The 19,118-nt window shown below is 43.0% G+C and overlaps 2 protein-coding genes across 2 annotated transcripts; both read left to right on the top strand.

Annotated features, from left to right (window-relative positions):
- The first annotated feature begins 360 nt into the window (after positions 1-360).
- Positions 361-2,364, top strand: LOC123996723 (forkhead box protein Q1-like). The gene has a single exon (XM_046300359.1). The coding sequence runs from the start codon at positions 650-652 to the stop codon at positions 1,703-1,705; it is 1,056 nt and encodes a 351-aa protein (XP_046156315.1). The 5' UTR covers positions 361-649; the 3' UTR covers positions 1,706-2,364.
- A 6,187-nt stretch (positions 2,365-8,551) lies between these two features.
- On the top strand, positions 8,552-14,204 carry LOC123996721 (forkhead box protein F2-like). Its single transcript, XM_046300355.1, has 2 exons — positions 8,552-10,090; positions 13,063-14,204. Exons 1-2 carry the CDS (start codon positions 9,118-9,120, stop codon positions 13,239-13,241), a joined length of 1,152 nt encoding a protein of 383 aa, XP_046156311.1. The 5' UTR covers positions 8,552-9,117; the 3' UTR covers positions 13,242-14,204.
- The last annotated feature ends 4,914 nt before the right edge of the window (positions 14,205-19,118 follow it).

Here is a 19,118-nt window from a genome sequence, read left to right on the forward strand (position 1 = left end):
GTGTGTGTGTGTGTGTGTGTGTGTGTGTGTGTGTGTGTGTGTGTGTGTGTGTGTGTGTGCGTGTGCGTGTGCGTGTGCGTGTGCGTGTGCGTGTGTGTGAGAGAGAGAGGGAGCGAGAGAGAGATTGGAGCTCTTTAAAATATATGAACAATACACATAGTTCTTCTCCCCTCCTCCTTCTAACTTTAACTTTCTATATGTTTATGCTTGTTTTACATACTCCTGTGTGGCACAAAGGAGCGTGCAATCATAAATCCCTCAATCGCTTCAATGGATTTGAGATTACTCTGAGTTTGAGACGCTAGACCACGCCCCCCGTGGGCTGTCCCTCGCGGAGGGATTATATTATAACAGGGCGCGTGTGTCTCCGGAGACAAATCTACTTTCAGCTGCTAAACAGGCACGAGTTTGGGTGCCTCCTGTTCCTCTGTACATCGGAGCTCCTCGGACCGAAACAGACAGACAGGTGCACTGTGACTCCACCACTGAAACAGACTCACGGGCTACACCTGCGCCTCTCTAAAGAACAACAACAGACAGACAGATTTTCTTACTTTCTGATTAGGAGAATCGCGCTGTACTGCAACGAACTCTGTCAGCTACACACTGACAGGTGAGAAGAGAAGGGGGAAAGCAATAAATATAAAAAATGAAACTTGAAGTGTTCTCCGCAAGCCACTTCGTTCAGAAGCCTATGGAGGTTTGCAGTCACAGTGATGCGGAAGGTAGCGTCCCCTCTCCCCTATCCGGGGACGAGCTGGGCTCAGACGGGGACTGCGTGGCCAACAGCCCGGCACCTGCTACCCCGAGCAGCATCGATGGCAAGGGAAAGCCCTACACCCGCAGACCCAAGCCGCCCTACTCCTACATCGCACTCATCGCCATGGCCATCCGGGACTCCGGCAGCGGCCGGTTGACTCTGGCCGAGATCAACGACTACTTGATGAAGAAGTTCCCGTTCTTCCGGGGCAGCTATACCGGGTGGAGGAACTCGGTGCGCCACAACCTATCGCTGAACGACTGTTTCCTCAAAGTGCTCCGGGACCCTTCCAGGCCATGGGGCAAGGACAACTACTGGATGCTGAACCCGCACAGCGAGTACACCTTCGCTGACGGGGTGTTCCGTCGCAGGAGGAAGCGCATCACTAAGGGCCGGTCCGGTGGTTCCAATAAGGACACCGAGACCTCTGACATCCAGACGCCAGGCGAGGAGACTCGCATCTCGGCCCCTGCTTCTGTTCCCTCCCGGGAGGAGAGGGTGATGGGAGCCAAGTTCTCCAGCTCTTCCAGCTCCTTCTCCATCGATAGCATCCTCAGCAAGCCCTTCATACGTAGGGAGGACAGAGACCACACCGATAGAGACAGTGCACATGCCAACCCCGGTGCCCACCGGCTCTACTGGCCCGCGGGTTCTCACCACATGCTGCCCTACACACTGGCCTACCCACCGCTACCCGCTGTTATGGCACACGCACATGCACAGCACTCTTACCACCAGGTCAGCGCCGGCGCGTCACACATGTTGAACGTGTACAGGTGCAGCCTCGCTGAGCACGCAGAGCACACCAGGGACCCACTCACAGCTCTCCACATGACGTCGCAGGGCCACATGCCAAACTCCGAGGCTGCTTTCTCCCCTGTGAAAATGCACACAGCGCGAGTTGGCAGCTGTCATCCTTTCCAGATAGATTCATTGCTCTCCTAAAGCCAACGTAACAGACGATAATGTAATTATGTATCTTAAATTTGCCATGTGCACTTTCCTATGCGCTCTACGTTTTTCGAATGTCTTAAAAAAGTAATTTCAGTGCATTTAACTGTTTCTGATTATAACAAGTCGTTTAGTGGTGATGAATAACGTAATGTGTTTTTGTTGTCATGACTTTATTTCTATCTGGTTACTACTAGGACGAAGCAAATGAGTTGCAATCTGACATGACTTTCCATTGTGTGTGTGTGTGTGTGTGTGTGTGTGTGTGTGTGTGTGTGTGTGTGTGTGTGTGTGTGTGTGTGTGTGTGTGTGTGTGTGTGTGTGTGTGTGTGTGTGTGTGTGTGTGTGTGTGTGTGTGTGTGTGTGTGTGTGTGTGTGTGTGTGTTACGTGGTTCTTAGGTCATTTCTAATGTAAACGACGGCTATCATGTGCCGACGATTTGAAAAATATAGTAATATGTATGTGTTGATGTAGTTTTGTATGACTTGCTGAAAAATATTGTGTTTTAAAATATTTGTTGGATTGTTGATTACTCCATGTAAGGAGGCTGCACAAAAAGAAAGGAAATACACTGTCTGTTTTCCTAAACATTGATTCATGCATGGACAATATTTTTTATGAGAGAAAATAAAAACTCATTGGGGAAAAATTATCGAAGCAAACCAGGAGTATTTTTTTTATATTGCTCTTGCCTTATCTTTACCTAAAGGAAAATAAAGCATCATCTATATTTTTCCATTAAGTATAGGCCTACTTGAAATGTGTTTGGAATCAGAGAGCGGAAAAAGTTTGCATGGGTGATTGATCAGAGGAAGATCCGATATCTATCTGCCTGGAACTGGAAAGGCGTAGCGCCTGGCAACACTGGCGCTGTTTTGGCATCCTCACCACTTAAACGAGCATGCTGAAGTACCAGAGGAATGAAGAAAAAGATATACAATCATTTCAGACATCTGCCTACAAGGCACAATTAGGAAACAGCAGTGTTAGGCACAGAGGGGGATATACATTCACAGATTTACAATACTTACATTTCACCCCTCTGTCTTCCTCTCTGCCTGCACCGCACGGAACAGCACAGCTAAGGAAGCAACACTGTTAGGCACAAATTGCAGCTCGGTTGAGCTATTTCTAAATATTTAAGGGTGGTGAGATCCGTCCCAGAATGGGGAGTGCTGAATTATGTCAAGTAAATCATAGAATCTGACGCTTTACACGAAGGATCATTAACTTTAACTGCAACACACGTCTAGGGAGGTTGTTCCGAGTGAGGGGGTTTGAGTTCAGTTATTACGGACATTAAGCTGCACAATAGCAAATCATGTGTAGTTATAATGTACAGTATCTATTAAGCACAGTGAAAACATACACGTCTCCTAAAGCTCTTCTGTATAGGTTCGAGGATGAAATCTCAGACTTGGGACAAATGCACTCTCTCTAAATGTAAACTATGGTTTATGCTTAAGGATAAATTTTAGGCCTACCATAGCATGCCACCCAAGCTATGGTGTACTCATTAAACATGATCTGTTCTGTGCCGTTCACACGAGGGTAAGAAACGTGCCTGCGATCTGGGTCTCCAATAAGCATTGTACAAACAAATATAGCTTGTTCAAATATGACATTTGAATTTACTCTGCCTTGTAGTTTGTTCTCGTTTCAAGTCACGCAATTCAACATGTCATACTGAAATAATAGGCTAATACATACTACTACTTATTATTATTATTATTATCATTATTACTATAAAACAGTGCATTTCATGTTTTTTTTTAATGACCAACATTTGAAATATATATATTAGACCTTTTTCATCCTGCTATAGGCCATGTTGAGGATTTTTTTAACACATGACAAACATTAAATAAATGTCCTGATTTTCTGAGTAAGATTTACAACAATATCTTTAGAATATAAAAAAGATGTGGGATGAATTGCGACATTTAGCTTACCTGTCCACAACAACGAAGACACAGACCTGCGTATGCTAAACGATAAGCTATACAAATAACTTTTACCAAAACAATGTTCCAAAATCAAATGACCAAAAGACAGGTTGGACTATTGTAAGGGTTTAATAATGAGAAACAATCATTTTGGCTGGCTACTTCATGCGCCAAGTCTATTAATGATCACAACACACTTCCAATAAAAACTAAATGATTAGACCTTTCAACACCGACAGGGGATATATGGGGGTTATCCATAGAAGCAAGGATGCAGTCCATACGCGATGTCTCGAGCTGTCCACCGTCCTGAGGGAAACCCTTGACGTCATCACATGTAGTGTTGCCCACATTAATTACGATTCCCGTTACCCTAACAATGTTAGGCCTAATGCCATTGACAAAGTTGTAGACTATCACTAGCAAGTGCTGTATCTAGACAAAAATTGTAAAATAGTATACACAGAAAATATCGTGACTAGTACAATATTTTATTGTGGACCAATGAGAAATGAGCCTATAGGCTAATGAGAAAGACAATCTCAAAAATTGCTCAATTGATAAACGATCAAATCTGAAAAGTAAAAGAGAAAATGTGTTGATACATTTGCCATTTTCATTTGCATTTGACCCTGTCTTTCTTGCGAGGGGTTATCAGTCCCTCGTCGATCTGGGCACAAATAGAACGAAAGACATTCTTGCTTAGGCCCATACATGTTTCTACAAATACAATGCATGTGTACAAATATTTTGACATAAAACATTACCTGTCCGTCCTCCTCAATCATGCACATGGATGCATAGACCTAGGACTATACTATGCTAACAAAAATTAAAAAAACGTCACGATAGTTTTACTCAGCAGTCTGCAAACTCGGTCCTGGGACCCCCCTTGGATGCACGTTTAGTTTTTCCCCCTGTCACTACACAGCTGATTCAAATAACCAACTCATCATCAAGCTTTGTTTAGCTGTGTAGTGTGCTAGGGCAAAAACCAAAACGTGCACCCGGCGGTCTAGGTGACAGGTAAGAGGGTTGAGTCCCGTTCCAGGAACAATGCTGCAACCTGCAGGTGAAATCCCGGAACAGCACACCTGTATGTTACGCACTGGGCAGAGCACTAGCACCGACGGCAATAACAGGTGAACGCTCCATCAATGGAGGCCACCGTTATGTTTTCATTCTGTCGCCTAGGACTAGCTCTCTCTGGTGTGTGGAACAGGAACCAGTTACAGATATGGCGTATCCTAATAAACTGATAACATGCCTGAATCTGAGAGCAGTAGATACTGTGCTCCGTTCAATCCATATCGCCGAAGTATCCCGGAAGATCCGCGTTCAAATATCATTTCCGATTAAGCCGACGTAGCAGTGTTTACGGTGAAAGCAGTCTCCGCCACCGCGGGAACATTGCCTTTAATTGTCAATCGCGATATATAATACGGATCTTCGGCGCTATTGATTGAATAGAAACCTAAATATTATGTCGTTCTGGAGCAGGGTTTAGGCCTGGAGTCCAGGCACAATGTTAGGAAGTTCAATCAGTCACTCTGCAGGCCGCTGAACCGCGCCTGAGCTTCTGGAGAAAGAAGCTGGTACTCTCAGCACAAAAGCCAGAGTTGAGCTGGACAGGAAGCGCGGCTGCTGGGGCGCCTGAAAGAAGACATAAAGACGCACATTGCCGTTAAAATACGCTGGAAAGAGCTATTTAAGCTATATTTAAACTCTTCAAATTTAGTGAAAAAATGTTCAGGCAAGATGTAGGCACTTGTCAAAAGAAGTGAGGAGTCAAAGTAGGCTATAGGCCTATGAGAAGGACCAACAACCAGTGGTTCAAAGTACTTAATTAAAAATACTTGAAAGTACTACTTAACTTGTTTTTTGGGTTATCTGTACTTTACTATTTATATTTTTGACAACTTTTACTTAATTACATCCCTAAAGAAAATAATGTACTTTTTACTCCATATATTTTCCCTGACACCCAAAAGTACTCATTACATTTTGAATGCTTAGCAGGACAGGACATGGTCCAATTCACACACTTATCAAGATAACAACACTCCTCATCCCTAATGTTTCTGATCTGGCGGACTCACTAAACACAAATGAAGCATTTGTAAATTATGTCTGGCTATCCGTAAATTTAAAAAACAAGAGAATTGTGCCGTCTGGTTTGCTTAATATAATGTTTTTTATTTTTATTATTCACACTCTTACTTTTACTTTTGATACTTAAGTATATTTAAAACCAAATGCTTTTAGACTTTTACTCAAGTAGTATTTTACTGGGTGACTCATTTTCTATTAAGTTATCTTTACATTTACTCAAATATGATACCTTATTTATTTTTCCACCACTGCCAACAACCAGCAGGCCTGTGCTTCGATGGAAAGAGTGTGTCGTTTTATGGCGTATCAAAACAAAAACAAAAAGTCAAAAAATATAAAGCAACATTTTAATTTATGTAATGCACCGCTGCATTCATTTATTATTCAGCAATATCCTACATATTAAATACACATTCATAAACAGAATTCTGAGCCACATTTTTCATGAACTAATATTTGAATGGTGTAAGCCTTTGTATAAATAATCAGGGACGTTAAAGCAATATTAGCTATAATATTATAGTTGACACTTCAATATTTACCAAAGATAAAAACAACAATTTATATTGTTCAAGGCTGGTGTTCTTCAGGCTAAAAGGATCAAACTCGGACAGAAATGCCAAAGGATATCCATCACTATTAAAAACCAGAACCCATGTAAATATGTGATATAATTGTTGTTTACTAGATATTTCAAAACAGCTATAATAAGAGCTCCTATACGCGCTTTGCTGTGAACTCGTAAAAGCAGTGGCCAGTCTTCAAAGTGCTCTCGCGCAGAACAAAGTTTCCTCCTAGCCGCGGAGGCATCCTGATCACTGCGGGGGTCATACGTTCTGATGTCGCAGGAAATTCTAAGGCCATTAGGTTCCACAAACTTCTCTGTGTCACGGTGGAAAATGATTTTATCCTCACATCCTTTGTTGTGAAGTGTAAAGGTTATTGTTGATGGCCATTGTTTGAAAATCCTTTATATCTAAGGACTACACATGAAAGGACGGGGGTAATGTTAGACAGACACACAAATAGATGAGGAGCTGATTCGTTTATTACATATTTTATTTTCTGTCGACTCTCTAAAGCTCGACTATTCCAGTATAAAATGCCCGTATCATAAATGCAGAAATGAAATCCCGTAGCCCCAGCTTGAACCTTCAATGATTATATTCTGATATGAGGTTTAGGCCTTGTCTACTGTATACAGTTGTTTACTCTTTCCTTCTAACTGTTTCAATTCAGCGGCATAAAACAAAATAAAGCTCAGTGTAAAACAAATCCAGGTGGTAGAAATGAAATGAGGGAGACTAGGCATACAAACAGAATGGGGTGATGTGATTTCGGTACAAATTAAGATTGATAATCTAAAATTTTACGTTATATTAGTAATTTTTTGCCTATGACCAATTTTTGACAAATATTGTTTGTAGTCTTTTTGTATTTCTGTATAGCCTAGACCTACTCAACTGTAACAATGAACTGTTTATTATAAACGTATACAACTACCAAACATAACAGGTCGGCTATTTACAAAGCATATACATACTGAAAAATGACAGAAAATGATTGCATTATTTAACTACTAGGCTATATAAACGAATATTTAGCTCAATATGTTTAAAAAAATATATACCATTAGGTGGTTGAATTGAAAACGAGGAAGTGTAGGCCCTATCAAATGCAGGCATAACAAAGGTAACCATAAAAGTCATCACAGTATAAATATTAAACAAGCTATCTGCATGATGCAGGCCTGAAATATAGTGTCATATAGTGTCAACCTTGCAACAGGATTAATACACTCTGAAGTTGTAGGCAACGTTTCTGAAAAAAATCATATTTCTCTCGTTGTTATCATTATTGATCATAGGGCTTTTATCTTTTAAGACTAAATAATTGCATTATGTTGGACAAATCTGTATTATGGTCCGTCTTCATAGGGGAGGAAGCTGTCGACGCCCGCGCTCCTAATTTCGGTTCTCTCTCTAATGAACGCGGGGCCCAGGGGACCGCCTCGAGCCTAGGGCTGTAAACTGACACTGGTGCGCTGTGTGTGGTATCCAAGGCAGGCCGCTCTTGATGGAAAAAGCCTGCTTCCACTCATGTCAAAGTCATTTACTCAGAACCCCCCCCCCCCCCCCCGCTCATGCATGCACCCCAGCGAAATACAACCACCTTTCCCCCGGTAGTGACTCTTACGGTTGGGTTCTGAGCGAACTAGGAAAACATGAGATCGGATTTATACTACGATATTTATGAGCCTACACAGTTTGTTCTATGTGTCGCTTCTACAACACCGCCTTTACTGGATCGGTAGGCCATCCAACATGATATTGTTGCATGGCAACACAGAGGAGCAATTTCAATTTTTTTAAGAGGCCTACTCTTATATATAATTGCCTATACTGTTATACCCTCAGTATTTCATTACAGAAAATGTTTCCGTTATTCAGTATAATGACACTTAGCAAAAGGCAACAACATGTAAGAAGAGTGTTGGAGATGGAGCTCTTTGCCTTGTGTGCTGGCGTGTGACGCTGTTGATTGGAATGTCTGGGGAGGTTTGATAGATGGCATAATTGCGTGTTTTTGAGATGTCAGAGAGCAGGGGAAAGAGAGAGGGTGGAAGAGGGAGGGGGTGCGAGATAGAGAGAGAGGGGCTTGACTCTGCTGCAGCGACTGGCGGTGGAAGGGGAGGGGAGGGGGGGCTGTAGTCGTCACTGATTTCAGGGGGGGGTTTGGTGATGGGGGGGGGGGGTCTTAGAGGAAAGAAAGATTTACGAAATGATAGGTGGTCGCGTTTTGTTTGGCTGAGCGGCCTCGCGCACTAAATTGAGGAGTCTTCGCGTTTCCTCCCCTTTAGGGATTAAGGCGGGCGATGGCCACCCGGTGCGCCGCAGAGCTGCACTCACCGCCACGGTGATACCGAACCGCACCGGAGTCTCTGTGTCGAACTGAACCTCCGCAAAACGCTGCATTATAGCGAGCGCTCCAGCCCTCACCGCTTACTCTGCTCTCATCTCTCTCCCACATTCTGACACTGCGAACTCGCTGCAGATTTTCTGCGTAATAGGAGAGTCCGGCAGAACGGAAGATAGTTTTTCCTCTCCAAGCCCTTTTTTGTTGAATTCCGAAGACCAACGGCGTGTGTGATTTGTAGAGGACTTTGAGTAGACGTGACATTACTTGCTATCACCTTCTTTGAATCATATACGTCCCTTTTTCTTTCTCTAGATATCTTGCTCAATCTCACTCTCCTCTTTCCCCCATCTCTATTTCTCATCTTTCCCCCATCTCTCTTTCTCTCTTCACGTCACTGCTCAGCTACGCAGTGCGTCAGCGGAGCAGAGATGACGACCGAGACCTCTCAGCAGCAGCTGGACCAACCGCCTCCCCTGAGGTCCAGCCCGGCCTCCGGTGTCCTGCACCCCGCCATGATAAGCCCACAGGCCTCCATGGACAGTTCCTCGACCGGGGCCAAAGGCAAGAAGGCGAGTTCCGGACTGAGGCGACCAGAGAAGCCTCCCTACTCCTACATTGCGCTCATCGTCATGGCGATACAGAGCTCACCCACCAAGAGGCTGACTCTAAGTGAGATCTATCAGTTTCTCCAGGCCCGGTTCCCCTTCTTCAGAGGATCCTACCAGGGCTGGAAGAACTCCGTCCGGCACAACCTTTCCCTAAACGAGTGCTTTATCAAGCTGCCAAAAGGGCTGGGCAGGCCAGGCAAAGGCCACTACTGGACCATCGACCCGGCCAGCGAGTTCATGTTCGAAGAGGGCTCGTTCCGCCGCAGACCCAGGGGCTTCCGGAGAAAATGCCAAGCCCTAAAGCCCATGTACCGGATGATGAACGGGATAGGCTTCGGTACGTCCATTTTGCCGCAAAGCTTTGAGTTTCAGGCGCCCGGGTCTCTGGCGTGTCATAGCAACAGTTACAACTTGGACATGATGACCAACTCCATGACAGGTGGCTACGACGGGCTTAGCGGCCACCACGTACCTCACATGTCCCCGAGCCCCGGGTCCACGTACATGGCCAGCTGTCCGGTAACGTCCAACGGGGAATACGGTGGACCGGACAGTAGCAGCAGCCCTGTGCCCTCGTCCCCGGCTATGGCCAGTGGGCTGGACGGTCACGGTCATTCTCCATATGCCAGTACCTCCGGACACTGGGCGTCTCCCGGCGGCTCCCCGTACATCAAGCAGCAGCCTCTGGCATCCAGCAGCCCGGCGTCCTCTGGGCTACACTCTGGTATGTCCCCCTACTCCCTGGAGCAGAGCTACCTCCACCAGAACGCCCGGGACACCGCCGATATCTCAGGTAATAAACGTTGTGTAAATCAAGTCCTAACACGTTAATAAATAGATGTGAAATGTCATGCGTAATTGCAGGTTGACAATTTACTTGCTCTTTGGTCAGTCATGCTGTTTTCTGGAGGCTAAAAACACAACTTTACGCAATGCGTAATAGCCTATAAAATGGCTAAATTTGTATTTGTGAAAATAATAGTTGACCTACCTTATAGACAATATTCCGAACATCTTATAGACGGTCTTTTAGACAATCTCCTACATGCAGAACCAAATATAGTCTAGTTGAATATCATTAACAGTTACAACTTTGATATGTGTGACGCAGATGAATCAAAACTTTGGCAAATAAAATAATTAGACTAATATAAAAGTGAGTTGTTGCGACCTAAATATGTAATGACTTGCATTTGTAATACATCTATAAAACTATGTTGGAGATGCATATGTCTCTTAATGCATTTTCGATGTAATGTTATATTCATAGAATTTAATTAAAATGACTGGTTCACGTGGATGCATCTCCTTCACATTGCAGGTTGTGTTATGGCAAAATAGCTTCCCAATGTTATGGGTTAAAATAATTATATTGTATTTCTGATTATTAGTTTGCAACTATATTATGTTGTGGAACTGAGGAAACAATTTGAATGACATAGGCCGAAATAATCCTATTTTGAGGGACTCAAAGACACAAATATGCATGCATTATTATAAGGACAATTCAGATGAGGTGGGAAATATAAGAGCAACCACAGCTTCTTACAACGGAAATGAATAAAATAGTTGAAAACTGTTCTTGAATATATAGGCTAGGCCTTGGGAAAAAATAATGTATGGGGCTGCGTTCTTGTTTACATAAATGTTTGGATAGGAACTCGACGCAATGGGCCATAATGAAAACTGTAGCCACATTATACGCATTGCTCCGTAAGCCAGTTGACCACTTGTAATTTAGTTCATGTTCATCTGGTTTAAAATGCTTCTAATTTATCGAGGCTTTAACAAAAGTCCAAGGGATTTCTGAGAGCAGAATTATTCCTTCTAAAGCCTCGGGGGTTACCTAAACAAAGGCTGTGCGAGTCGGACCACACTGAAGAAGAGGATTTAAACAAGCGCATAGGCCTATACCTACCCACAGGAGACTTCAAGCCGTGTTAAACTTTACGCGACTACTTGTAACTATTTAGACTAGGATAAGCTGTTATCTGTGCTAGCGGGGTCTAACACGCCTGGTGACGACTGTCAATCACGGCGGGTGTGTTGTCTCTGAAAATGGGGCGCAAAGGCTGCAGCGCGAGGCAGGACAATCAGGATAAATGCCTGCAGTCTCGAGGAGAGAAAACACCGCACTCTGCGGGTACAGGCGTCACATCTGGAGTCCTTATGAACTTGACGAGGATCACGCTCTCTGTCACTCATCCCGCTTTCCTTCTCCTTACTCTCACTCTGACAGTGTAGCTGTCCTGATATATACATACCTATCTATGACAGGACCTATGTTCTTATTTTACCGATTCAATTATTTGTCTGAAAATCATTTTAGGCCGCAAGGCCTATCATTATGATGAATTAGCACGTGTGATGTTGCTACTGCAGATCTCGAAGATAAACAGTGTAATGTGTCTATATGGCCCTCAGGAGAAATGGACAATCAAGGAGGGAAAACATAAGCACACTGACCTAATTCATATTTCATACCTCTTTGTGAACGATATGGAGGCCAATTGGTGGAGAAAGCACTGAAACATAACGAGGCTGTTTGATTATTATATGCCTATCAAATCACTCTTAACTTCAGTCTAACCAGATCATGTTAAGTTAAAGACTAAACATTCTCGAGGTCAAATATATGTGTACACATACTACAACAGTCACAGATGAGAGGGGCTCACGCAAAATATGTGCACCAACTCAACTAAATTAAACAAACATTAGAGATGCTAGCATTGAGAATGCGGAGATTCAGAAGTCAAGTCATGATAGTGGTTTCCGTTTGGCTGATGTTTTAATTAAAGGAGACTGCTGCTCGAATGTATATTTAGCTCAGCATGAGCAGAGGCTACATGTCTAGGGTCTATGCATCTAATTTGCACACATCCAAATAACATATTGTATACAGTGAATTAATTGCATGGTTCAATTTGAATCATTCTGAAGAGGAAATGCAGTTTCTTTGGATTGATTGTTTTAGTTGCATTCTCCTGAAATGGAAATACTGCGGAAAAGGGCATTATTTGACCTATTCTCAAAAGGCCAGCAAATCCCTATTTATTCAGCAATTAATCACGTATTACAGGTCAACATAACATAATATAACATAGCCTAGTAAAATAACAAATTAACAAATGTCCCTACCGTGATCGATTAGGTTTAATCTATAGATTCACTGAGAGTGATTACTTATTTATTCGCGTGGTGTTATGGGACTACGTCTCCGCATTGTTTACTGGCCAAATTATTGGAAGATGTGTCAATTTCAAACCTTAAAATCTATATAAGAAAAATAGGCTACATAATACACTGAATAGTACAACATATGTTTTACACATAGTCAATGTAATGCAAAAACGTCAGAGTGTTATTATCCTATATTCTGAAAGAAAACTGTTTTTTGTTGTTGTTGAAAAGTCAAGCATTTACAATATATACATATTTCTGAATAATACTAATATTTCTGACTGCTCCTCTATGCCACACACGAGTATGTAAAAACAATTCTATAAACTTAGAAGGAGGGGAGAAGAACTGTATTGTTCATATATTTTGAAGAGCTTCTCTCTCTCTCTCTCTCTCTCTCTCTCTCTCTCTCTCTCTCTCTCTCTCTCTCTCTCTCTCTCTCTCTCTCTCTCTCTCTGTCAATTCAATTCAATTCAATTCAATGTATCTGTCTCTCTCTCACACTCTCTCTCTCTCTCTCTCTCTCTCTCTCTCTCTCTCTCTCTCTCTCTCTCTCTCTCTCTCTCTCTCTCTCTCTCTCAGTGGGGATCCCTCGCTACCAAAGCCACTCCTCACCGGTGGTCGACAGGAAGGATTTTGTCCTGAATTTTAACGGCATCTCCTCGTTCCATCCCTCAGCCAGTGGATCGTACTATCATCATCATCACCATCACCACCATCACCAAAGCCTTTGTCAAGACGTCAAACCGTGCGTGATGTGAGCAGGAAATGTAGTGCGCGTAAAGGCCCAAACTGTGCTCTGGAGATGAGAATGAACACAAAATCGAGCAATTTAAACTGATTCTATACATGTCTGGCGACAGTTTAAACCCAAATAAATGTCCTGTCATCTTTCTGATGAGATCGAACAATGGGGACAGTAGCCTATTTTTGAGAGTCTGGAAAAACTTCTCGAGTCAGGATATATTTTCAGTGGCCTTCGTCGTCTTGATTGGTCTAAATGAAGGACAGTATATTATGCACTAACTGTTTCTGAAGTGAAGGACCCACTGGGCACAGTAATTTTTATTTACATTTGTTTGAGTTGTCAACTATTGTGAACTCAACGGGAAATCCCCCCCAAAATCACCATGTCATTGGGTTCAGGTTAAAAGTTAGGGGGGGGGAGACAAAACCCACTGGGCACAGACATCAATTCAACGTCTATTCCATGTTGGTTCAACTTAATTTCATTGACATGATGTGGAAACAACGTTGATTCAACCAGTGCGTGCTCAGTGGGAATGTCCTTATGTTGATTACTTTTTGCTAATCCAATGGGGTTTCCACGTTGATTCGACGTCATCACATAGATTTTTTTTGTTGTTGGTTGAAATGATGTGGAAACAACGTTCAACCCGTTTTTGCCCAGTGGGAAAGCACAAAAGCTTATGACAATGAAACCACTTTGCCTTATTCTGTTCTCTATTGGCCAACGTTTTCTTCTTCAAAAGAAGTTTCAAAACGATTTTAATTATGTGTTTGCTGTCATTACTTGTGCAAACAAATAGCCTATATTTTATGTAACTAGGCCTCTGTTCTGATCTATAAAAGTACATACACAAACACAAAGCTTTTTATAACAAAAATTGCAACAGATTTGCACTTATTGTATACCCTTTTTGAGATGAGCTTCATTTTCCTCGTTGTAAAGTGCTTCAATAAAGCTGATATATTTTCCGCTATAACTGCTTGCTTGTCTCTCAGAAATATAGCATGCTAATTATAGGCTAATCATTGGAATTTACTATTATTATAGGCCTATTATCTTTGTTGATCATTTATGGTAATTTGTGATTCATAATAGATTTGAGTCGGTGTAAATTTGATTATTTGGCATTCACAGGCATACTTTTAATAACCAAATTCAACGTCTTTTTTTGGGATGATAACACTTTGTAACGTAAAAAAACGTGCTTAAAGAAGGTGAAGCAAAGGTAAATCAAAAGCGTGGATTCTTGGTCAATTTTAAAACAATCCCATTTAATAACTAGATATAAATGTTGTGGAAAACGAATGATCCTTTGAAGAGAAGCATTGTGTACTTTGAGCCACGGGGATAATTATGTAAGGATTTTTATCTTATGGTATAGTAAGAATGGGGGGAAATGAAATAAGGCGACGGCTACACAACTCGCTGCATGTCTTTATCGTAGACAGTGAGTTGCATTATCAATATTTACCCATAGACTTCGTGAGATCAAAGGCAGCTGGTGTAATACAATCTAATGTACTTTTTCCGAATACTTGGTGACTGTTAAGTAGAGTAGGCCTAGGTAATTTCTATTTACGTAGGCTTACAACAGTTTAGATTGTTTACAAACTCGACTGACGACGTTGGCGACTTAGGAATTGCCATGTTTTGTGTTGTCTCATTGCGCCATCTACAGCCTGGGCCAGCCTGCCTGGTTCTACAACGGAAAGTCTTCCGCGTCACCAGACCTCTACCCCCCGGCCTCGTAGCAGATTTTTCAGGATTGCAAACTTTTTAAGAACTTGTAAACAAACGAGCTGCAGAGGGCCACATTTATGGAGATGTGACCGCACAGTGTTTTTAGAACTGCAGTAAACAGAACACACGTATAGAGTAAGAAGCTGGGTTTTTTGAGAAAAACAGATTAGAGAGAGACAGAGGGCCAGAGAGAGAGAGAGAGATAGAGGGGAGCGGGGAAAAATGCCCGAAACATTCTCACAAAGATGCACGGTGGAGAAATCTCCCCGCCATTTCCAGGTTGCTATAATTCTAATAGTTCGCCTAATTTCAGTTTATATGATACAACAAGCAAGTATAGTGTAGAGAATCATTGTACCATCTAAACCACTGTGAAATATATTGTCAATAACCAAACATATTGTATTTTCAGCTCTTTGAAGCTGATGTACAAAACTGAAAGTAAAATAAGCAAAAACAAAACTTAAAAACGGGAAGCATAGAAATAGTGCACATAGAACAGATATACTGCCTCTTAGACTTGCTTTCAATGAGAATGATAGAACTCACCCTTTCTATATGAATTTTGTAGGGTCACCAGAAAAGTTACATATTGCAGCTTTAAGTGGGTAAATTATTTGAGTTTTCTGTTTGTGTACAAATATATCAAAATCAACAATAACAATACAATAGCAGCAGATTTGGGATGCTCATTCTGTCTATGTCCCTGTCTTTCTCTCTCTCACTGGTCTGTGTGGTCTCTGTGATAGTTACAATTCATGTTGAATAAAACTGCAAAGAGAAACACTCATGCAAGCACGTACACACACACACACACACACACACACACACACACACACACACACACACACACACACACACACACACACACACACACACACACACACACACACACACACACACACACACACACACACACACACACACCTCATCACAGTTCATTCATCAGCTCCAAAAATATACATTTTTCGGTTGGATATGTTATGATGGGTTTGGTTGCTCCACTGCTGATTGACATGTCGGCCTACTTTTAAGGTGGAAGACTGAAATAAATGGACTATGGCTCCATCTAGTGGCCATCCTACCAGCTTGAGATCAAATCAAATTGTATTCATTACATGATTAATAAACAACAGGTGTGGACTAACAGTGAAATGCTTACTTATGGGGCCTTCCCAGCAATGCAGTGAGAAAGAAAATAGAGAAAGAAAAGAAAAGCAAAACACGTAATAATTAAAGTAATAATAGATACACAATGAGTAATGATAACTTGGCTATATACACTGGGTACCAGTACAGAGTCAATGTGCAGGGGTGCAAGGTCATTGAGGTAGATATGTACGTATAACTAGGAATAAAGTGACAGATAGTAAATAGTACCAGCGTATGTGATGAGTCAAAAATGTTAGTGCAAAAAGGGTCAATGCAGATTGTTAAATAGTTTACCAAATATCTGCCCAAACTATTTGCAGTCTTATGGATTGGGGGTAGAAGCTGTTCAGGGTCCTGTTGGTTCCAGACTTGGTGCAATGGTACTGCTTCCCATGCAGTAGCGGAGAGAACAGTTTATGCCTTGGGTAGCTGGAATCTTTGAACATTTCTAGGGCCATCCTCTGACACCGCTTAGTATAGAGGTCCTGGATAGCCGGGAGCTCGACCCCATTGATGTACTGGGCCTTAAGCACTACCTTCTGTAGCACCTTGCAATTGTTAGCCAGCATTCAAAATGGTGATGCAGTCAGTCAAGATGAGCTATTTGAGGATCTGAGGGCCCAGGCCAAATCTTTTCAGTCTCCAGAAGGGAAAGAGGCATTGTCATGCCCTCTTCACAACTATGTTGGTGTGTTTGGACCATGATAGATACATAGTGATGTGGACATCTCAGTGATGTGAACAGGGAGTACAGGAGGGGACTAAGCACCCCTGAGGGCCCCCATGTTGAGGGTCAGCATAGTGATGTATTGTTGCCTAACCTTACCACCAGGGGGGCGTCTGTCAGGAGGTCCAGGATCCAGTTGCAGAGGGAGGTGTTCATTCACAGAGTCCTTAGCTTAGTGATTGGAGGGCACTATGGTGTTGAAAGCTGAGCTGTAGTCAATTAACAGCATTCTCCTGTAGGTGTTCCATTTGTCCAAGTGGGAAAGGGAAGAGTGGAGTGCAATAAAGATTGCATCATCTGTGGATCTGTTGGGACGGTATACGTATTGGAGTGGGTCCAGAGTGTCTGGGATAATGGTGTTGATGTGAGCCATGACCAGCCTTTCAAAGCATTTCATGGCTTCAGATGTGAGTGAGACGGGCAGTAGTCATTTAGACAGGTTACCTTGGCGTTCTTGGTCACAGGGACTCTGGTGGTCTGCTTGAAACATTTAGGTATGACTGGGTCAGGAAGAGTCTGAAAATGTCAGTGAAGACACTTGCCAGCTGGTTAGCCCTGCTGCCTTATGAATATTAACCTGTTTAATATTTTCATGTGTGAGTTCCAAATATCTCTAACTGTCCCCCCAGTGTGATTTGTTCTATGCGCATGATGGATGCACACACGGTTCCAAAATGTGATTGTTATGCAACAGGACAGTTAACCCGTGCTGCTCTCAAACCAAGGCACATCAATTTCAAATGATTTTCAAACAGGTTTTATTTAACAACAGCAAGCACTTCCCCAGTCTCTTTCTTTTACTAGTGTCAGGAGGGGTATACTTCTAAGAAAGCTAGAAGGAAACTAAGATGTGGAGTCAAACTGTATTCACGTTCCAGCCAGGCCTACAATGGTAGATATTACTCGTCAGCCTGCCGCTAACTCTAGCAGGCTTGTAACTGCACGTGCATGTCGCTCGCATGTGGCTAGCTTAACGCTTTATTGACAAAACTCTGAAATATCAATCCATGGGAGAGTCAGTATTCAGTGCCACATTTTAAATTGTGCTGAAATCAAAATGAAAAAAAAGGTTATCTTGCAAATTCAGCAGGCTATGGTGTGAAATAGGCCTTTTTTAGTGTTGCCTATATTTTTATTACTTATCTTTAATGCCGTCTTTGGTGTGCTTCTAAATGCAGGAGCACATTTTTCCCACTCCTATCGCTGCTTCTTCTATCTGTGGAACAGGTTGTTGCGATGTGGCCATAGAAATATCATCCATAGAAGGATTTACAGCCTCAAAACCTTTGCAACTTGACTCATGGGAAGGGCTACTCTAGCAATGGCTTGCAGTCTAGACTTGAATGGAAACTGCCATCTATGCATTATATGTCCATGTTTGGTTGCGGCTGTCACTTTGCCTTTTGCAAATTTCAAAATATAATTGCCTAGAAAAGGTACAGTTTGGAAAGCAAATGTTGTCATTACTAAATGTGTAATGCGATAGGTATCTTGACATTTTTGCACACAAAAAGACGTTTAATTCATCAAATATTTCATCATCAAATGACAGCCCGGTTTCATACACTAGACCTAACACCGTAAATGTAAAACCCGAGATACTGAAATTAGTATGATATGTTCCGTTCGGTATTGTTACATAAGACAGATGGTTACTTAAGCCAAAAACAAAAGGAGGGTGGGTAGTGTCCCTTGAGTGGCGACCCTCGCCGCTAACCTTGGCCTAGGAAACCTAACAACGGGCCCCACTGTACTGAGGTAGCTCAGGACTGAGGGGAAGCTCGGGACCGAGGGGAAGCTCGGGAGTGAGGGGAAGCTCGGGAGTGAGGGGAAGCTCGGGAGTGAGAGGAAGCTCGGGACCGAGGGGAAGCTCGGGAGTGAGAGGAAGCTCAGGAGTGAGAGCTCAGGCAGGTTGATGGATCTACCAGATGGCTGGCTGGTGGTTCCGGCAGATCCTGGTTGACTGGCAGATCCTGGCTGACTAGCGGATCTGGCAGATCCTGGCTGACTGGCACTTCTGGCGGATCCTGGCCGACTGGCGGATCCTGGCCGACTGGCGGATCCTGGCTGACTGGCGGATCCTGGCCGACTGGCAGATCTGGCGAATCCTGGCTGACTGGTGGATCCTGGCAGACTGGCGGATCCTGGCTGACTGGCAGTTCTGGCGGATCCTGGCTGACTGGTAGTTCTGGCAGATCCTGGCTGACTGGCGGATCCTGGCAGACTGGCGGATCCTGGCTGACTGGTGGATCCTGGCAGACTGGCGGA

Source organism: Oncorhynchus gorbuscha, linkage group LG15, assembly GCF_021184085.1.
Source record: "Oncorhynchus gorbuscha isolate QuinsamMale2020 ecotype Even-year linkage group LG15, OgorEven_v1.0, whole genome shotgun sequence".
Taxonomy (NCBI): domain Eukaryota; kingdom Metazoa; phylum Chordata; class Actinopteri; order Salmoniformes; family Salmonidae; genus Oncorhynchus; species Oncorhynchus gorbuscha.

Coding starts and splice junctions, on each gene's coding strand:
- LOC123996721 (XM_046300355.1), top strand. CDS start 9,118: ATGACGACCGAGACCTCTCAGCAGCAGCTGGACCAACCGCCTCCCCTG. Junction 10,091..13,062: donor GGACACCGCCGATATCTCAG/GTAATAAACGTT, acceptor TCTCTCTCTCAG/TGGGGATCCCTCGCTACCAA.
- LOC123996723 (XM_046300359.1), top strand. CDS start 650: ATGAAACTTGAAGTGTTCTCCGCAAGCCACTTCGTTCAGAAGCCTATG.